General features: G+C 33.8%; 1 protein-coding gene across 1 annotated transcript; it reads right to left on the bottom strand.

Annotated features, from left to right (window-relative positions):
- Positions 1 to 1,313: 1,313 nt before the first annotated feature.
- LOC112639001 (proline-rich extensin-like protein EPR1) lies at positions 1,314 to 2,312 on the bottom strand. The gene is made up of 2 exons (XM_025411721.1): positions 1,951 to 2,312; positions 1,314 to 1,882 (listed from the first exon to the last, which is right to left on the bottom strand). Exon 2 carries the CDS (start codon positions 1,880 to 1,882, stop codon positions 1,319 to 1,321), a length of 564 nt encoding a protein of 187 aa, XP_025267506.1. The 5' UTR covers positions 1,951 to 2,312; the 3' UTR covers positions 1,314 to 1,318.
- Positions 2,313 to 6,680: the final 4,368 nt, after the last annotated feature.

The following is a 6,680-nucleotide window of genomic DNA, read 5'->3' as shown; positions in this document are numbered from 1 at the left end:
GTCTATAATAGCAGTGCGTAACTCCTGTACTCTCGCGATATAATCGAAAATATTTTCATTCTGTTTCATATAAATGTTAGCTAATTCTCCTCTATATTGGTCGACCGATTTGTTAGGTCCAAAAATGAGTTTTAATCGTTTGGTCAATTCTAGTACGGTGTGGCATTCTACTCCTTCTATGGCGGAATAAGCGTGTCCCTGTAGTTTATTGATAATAAGTTGCACGAGATGGTATTCATGATATACCGGTATCAAGTCGAGGGCGCGTTCGCAAATTTTGCTAAAATGAAAAACTGACATTTTATGTCCGTCGAATTTTGGTACAGTGTCGATAGCGTCTTTGAGACGTATCGGGGAGGGTTGGTCTACAGGGTCATGATGTTGGGAAGTTTGATGGGAAAATGATCGTTCTTCACGCGGGGCATATCTCTCTTCCCTTTGAGCGAGTTCTAAGTTTGCAAGTCTTGAATTAATTCTTTCGACACAACTAGTTATCGTTTGCATTGAAGCCATTAGTTGCTCGATGGCGGGTTGTTCGTGAACTTCAGCCTTTCCTTTACGATCCATTTCTTCTTGCATCTTTGTTAAATGTTCGTTCTGAGCTTGCAGAGATTCAGCTTGTTCTCTCATTTGTCTTTCCTTTTCATTTAATTTTTGCATTAAAATTTCGGTTTCTTCTGCCGTATATTGTTTTCTAGTAGCACCGGCGGCTACAGAGCTTGCTGAGCTTGATCGGGTCTGCATGACGTCTTCAAAAATTTATTTCTATTTATCGACAACTCTCCACGAAGCTTAGATTCTTTAGGCAGATCCCACCGACAATTCTCCACGAAGCTTAGATTCTTTAGGCAGATCCCACCGACAATTCTCCACGAAGCTTAGATTCTTTAGGCAGATCCCACCGCTGCCACCATTTTTTTTGTTACGTTTTGAGATTTCGTTGTTACGTCTCGATCGTAACTTCTCACGTATTTATTTGTTACGCAATTGTAACTTCTCTCTATTTCTTTTTCAGGGCAACCTGCCAAGCCGGCTATACCCTAGGACGCCGAGAGACTAAGAATCTTTTGCGCTTCTTTCAGGAGAGGGATTGACGATGGGAAATAGATTAGGTGCGTTGAACCTGACCCAATTTATCCTTTTTGATCTGTTTTCTTTTATTAGTTTACTTCCTTAGAGCTTTACAAATCCTTTATTATTGTTATTATTGTTATTATTTGACAGTTGTAGATAGTGTATATCGTTATACGTATAGATGTGTGTATGTAGTTAATGTTCTTCTCTATAGCATTTCTAAGGCGATATCTAGATATGGTTATTATTCGCGGTTGTTGAAGAAATTATCTCGCTGCAAGTATTCGTAGATCTCGATAAAATCTTCGTCTGTTAGTCCTGCGAGGGGTTGGATACTGCTTGGTAAGACTAGGTCCTCTGGTTCCGGGTAGAAATTTGGTTCAGGGGGATCCAGAACTTGACCTGGGTTGGATGGACCAGCCTCAGTTTCTGTGCTTTGTTCTATGGGTCTTCGTTCTTCCGGTATGGAAGGAAGATCTTCCGGTGTCCTGACCGGCGAGTAGCTGGGATTAGATGAATCCTGGATGGGGGAGTAATTGGGCGATGGCGGCCTGGCTCTGGGCTGTTGTTCCTCTTGAAGAACCGCTGGAGGGTTTCGGGGAGGACGATAAGGGTATGCGCGGGAGGGCGCGAAACTACGCACTGGAGAGTACCTTGTTACTCTGCTTGTTAAGTCGTTCTCGTCGGCAAACAACTGACGAGCTGTAGGGAGCCTAAGTACCGACCGGGAGGCACGCCTGCGGCGTATACCCGCGGCACGGAGGGGAATTTCGCGTCCAACGGAAGAAGTTCGGCGGGGGTTAACCATCTACCGAGGGAATACGACTATTTAGTATGTTTGATGCGATTGATTTAACACAAAAGGGGTTTACTTACGATGATGCGTAGAAAGGTACCTGTTAAGATGAATGGTTTTATAAGGTAAATGTAGTCACAGCAAGGTGGTTCATAGAGTTAAGACGAATAATACGGCTTAACGGATTATTATGAGATAAACGAATGTAGATTATGATAGTATATCTCACTCGTTCTCATATCATGGTTGAAACGTTCGGCTATATACAGTTCATTGGGGTACAGCAATTAATGATTTATTTAATATATTTTGAATTTTTCAGGGGCATGCGGTTGCACCGAGAGGTCCGGAGATTCAGGGGGTACAGACAAGGATACGGGTAAGAGCGGCTGGCTTACTTCAGATAAGTATAAAATTCATAAAATGTTTTCGATAGTTAACTTGTAAGCCAGTGCATTAATTCTATTATTTCGACAGATCCTCTAGGAGCGAGTCTTAGATTCTGAGTCTAGTATCGATGTGCAAGACGTCACGTCACAGCGGCACAGGATCCACGGAGAAATTCTTGCAAGAAGCTCTCCGTGAAAGCGGCAGAGGAGTAGAATTTGCTACTCAATGCACATCGAGTGACTAACTCGAACGACGCTACACTCTAGGATACGCTTCGAGCGTTCTCAGAGGGTCGGTTGAAATTTAAATTATTCAACTCGAAAGAAAAATTTAAAGTCTGTATACGGACAGGTAGGATTCGGGGAAAATTGTCGTACAACGGATGATAATTTATCTAGCATATACTGAATTTCCAGGAGCATGCGGCTGCACCGAGAGGTCTGGAGATTCAAGGATACAGACGAGGATACGGGTGGAAGCGGCTGGCTTACTTCAGATAAGTATAAAATTCATAAAATGTTTTGATAGTTAACTTGTAAGCCAGTGCATAAATTCTATTATTTCGACAGATCCTCTAGGAGCGAGTCTTAGATTCTGAGTCTAGTATCGATGTGCAAGACGTCACGTCACAGCGGCACAGGATCCACGGAGAAATTCTTGCAAAGAAGCTCTCCGTGAAAGCGGCAGAGGAGTAGAATTTGCTACTCAATGCACATCGAGTGACTAACTCGAACGACGCTACACTCTAGGATACGCTTCGAGCGTTCTCAGAGGGTCGGTTGAAATTTAAATTATTCAACTCGAAAGAAAAATTTAAAGTCTGTATACGGACAGGTAGGATTCGGGGAAAATTGTCGTACAACGGATGATAATTTATCTAGCATATACTGAATTTCCAGGAGCATGCGGCTGCACCGAGAGGTCTGGAGATTCAAGGATACAGACGAGGATACGGGTGGAAGCGGCTGGCTTACTTCAGATAAGTATAAAATTCATAAAATGTTTTGATAGTTAGCTTGTAAGCCAGTGCATAAATTCTATTATTTCGACAGATCCTCTAGGAGGGAGTCTTAGATTCTGAGTCTAGTGTTACGTCCCGCAATGAAAAATTTTCAAAATCTTTATACTACACTATATCGCATATTAAAATTCCAAAACTATATCTATATCATAATCTTTACCTACTATTGTTATATAATAACGTCTATATATATATATCTGTCCCTCGCTGACAGCATATGTGTAGTACACTCATTGAAAGTCGCTACAGAATACCTGAAAATTATAGAAAATATCAATAAAATGTTATAATATTATCATATCGTCATTACTCTATATAAAATTTCGTTATACTAGTGGAACTAACCGTAAAACCAGCATTAGCAAATATATTTAAATATATATATATATATATATATAGACAAAATCTAACAAAATGGACCTAACCGTTATCATTGGAAACTTATTGAATAAACTTTAATTAAAAATATTGAAAATCTTAAAGCCACAATAATGTAAAGAATTTCAAATCTAGAATATATATATATTTACAAATATCTTTCATTATTCAAACAATCAATCGTGATGAAACAGATTCGATAACGATTCATTTTGTTAACAAAAAAAAACCACAATAGATGAAATAAAAAAAAAAAACAATATATGAAAGGAAAGAAAAAGAAAATATATATACTTACGTAGAATAGATTTAAGTTCTAGTTAAAGTATCGTGAAGTGTAAAATCAATTATCCTTCCGATAAGTATATATAATCCGCACTCTTCAAATAGTTAGAATATTTTCCGCCTTCATACGCGTATACTCGTACATAGATCCCCAATTTTAAGAATCTGTAAAAGGAAAACCCATCGATATAAGCCAAATCTAGTAATCCCATATTTTCCAGTAGAGACAAGAAACACTCTTATAAAGTAAGAATCAAAACCCTCAACGATTAACATTAATAGAATTGCTCCACAAGCCCCTTTTAAATAATTATTAACAGTATAACCTTAAGGACCTACCATATAAAAGGAGACGTAAAGACTTGATTTACAAGCAAAAATGCTTAATACAAATAATTAATAAAATAAACTCTGCACAAAAACTAAATAAAATCGTCTTTACAATAGTGACATATATATATATTCATATAAAGCCACTCAGTAAAAATACGTACTCATTACATTACGAACAAATAACCGAGAACAAACGTACAATACGTTCAAAAGAAAAATTATAACTCTTATACATGACACTTCTAATAATAAACTCTAATACCATGACCAACAGATTTGTTGAAATAAGATTACATTTTTAAACAAGCATAAATACCGCCTCTTATATATACATATATATCTGAAATTTTGTGTCTGACATCTCCATTACTATTTAGGAGAACTATAAGACTCAAATATCACTCAAATTATACTTTACTCAAAATATACATACGCTACCCACATATATATATCTGATCATGATTAATTCTATTACATATATTGAAATAAAATCGCTATATTGATCCTACTAACCTAATTATTAAATGAGACATACACATAGATACACCAAACGGAACAACAAAATGTACCTGTTGATCATCAACAAAATTTATAAATATAATGACTTAAAATTCAAGAGAATAAATTAAATAAAATTAAAATCCGTATCTGTTTCTATTTGATCTGTCGGATAAATAAAAGTCCCCCACTATTCTTTATGACATACAGAATTTATTAAATAAATATAGTATGTGCTAACCAGAAATTAATAAGAGTTTTTTTCTCGATGAAATAAAATTAATTTATAAAACATTTTGTTGAACCAAAAGAATAAATAAAAATATAATAATAAGAACGTCTATGCTTATATATATATATTGTTGGAATCTTGTAGCACAAATCATAGGCTTGAACATCTCTCTCTCTCTCCCGCGTAAACACTCTCTTAAATGTAGATTCTCACCACTAGAAACCTGAAAAAGAAAAATCGTAATTAATAAAAGGTCTATATACAATTTCCTATAAAATAATTGAAGAGGATAATGACCCTCCAAGATAATATAATCAAAATATAAAATTTCTCAATTTAACGCTGTACATTAATACTAAATTATTTCATGACAAATGTCCTACCAATAACCAAGGACATAAATTTTAATAATATTTAAATCGGACACATGCATATATACATAACCCAATTATAAATAAATACGCGTAAAGCAAATTACTAACAATAATAGTCAATCGCCATGTTATAGAAAACTAAATTCGTATAATTAATATATGCAATCCCTTATAATATCAATGAAAATTAACGCATAAGAATTAACAAAAGAAATAATAAGTTAACATTATAAATATGTAAAATAATAAAATAAAGGGAAATATTTACGCTTACTTATGTAATTTCTTCACGATTATCAAACCATAAATATGAAATGATTTATAAGCTTCCCTTTTCCCAATGAATATATATATATATATATATTCTCTAATAACGTGTAGGAAAAATATATAATAAAAATACAATTAATACACATACATGTACATATATTAAACACGACGATTTTTGCCCTACACGGATATCGCGAATAAACTAAGACAAAATAATAATCCCTTGAGAAATCAATGCTTTGACCAATGAGAATTTAATAAAAGATATTTCCAGCAACAGTATTCCTAAGCAAATTGTAATAAATTAGATAAAATCATTTTGATATATGAACAATCGAAATCTTAATGCATTAATCAAAATTTAAAATTATTATATGATCAATGATAATTCAATATTTCATTTATATAAAGCAAAAGTATCAACATTTATAAAATCTTATTGTATGCCGTTTATAAAATTAATATCTTAAGACATACAAACCAATATTAAAATTTTGATACATATACGTATACACATTCTTGTTAATTAATAATATAATTTTAAACCTTGTATTCCTTAACTTCCTCTAAAAAGAAATTAATACTAACAATCAAGATCTATATAAAATCCCGCGATGTGAGCGATTTTTAATAACATCCACCTCGACATCGACAAATCCAAATATCATTTAAAAGTAAAGCCACGGTAGTCCTGCACCTGAAAGAGAAAAATTAATTAGTTAACGAATCTCAAAATTTTAATGAAACATCAATAATAAAATATAATTGGAAGAATCAAATATTAACGATAAAATTTAATAATTAAATTTTAGCGACAGACTTGATAAATTACTTGGCAGAATTGATTAAATAATTAATATGCATAGTACATGACAGGCAAAGCATATTATATAATCATAAAAGCAACACAATCGCCTTTAAATAATTAAAAATATAATAATTAAAACGTGCTAAAAATATAATAACATAATATTAATAGGTACGTCTTATAGTAGTACCATTAAAAATACTTATATAATCAAAAATCCT

Source organism: Camponotus floridanus, unplaced genomic scaffold (genome assembly GCF_003227725.1).
Source record: "Camponotus floridanus strain SB8 unplaced genomic scaffold, Cflo_v7.5 scaffold420, whole genome shotgun sequence".
In the NCBI taxonomy this organism is placed as follows: Eukaryota; Metazoa; Arthropoda; class Insecta; order Hymenoptera; family Formicidae; genus Camponotus; species Camponotus floridanus.
The sequence above is the reverse complement of the archived record's forward strand: the minus strand, read 5'-3'. Positions and strand labels throughout refer to the sequence as shown.

Bases quoted from the DNA above. Each gene is read 5' to 3' on its own strand.
- LOC112639001 (XM_025411721.1), bottom strand. From the start codon at position 1,882: ATGGTTAACCCCCGCCGAACTTCTTCCGTTGGACGCGAAATTCCCCTC.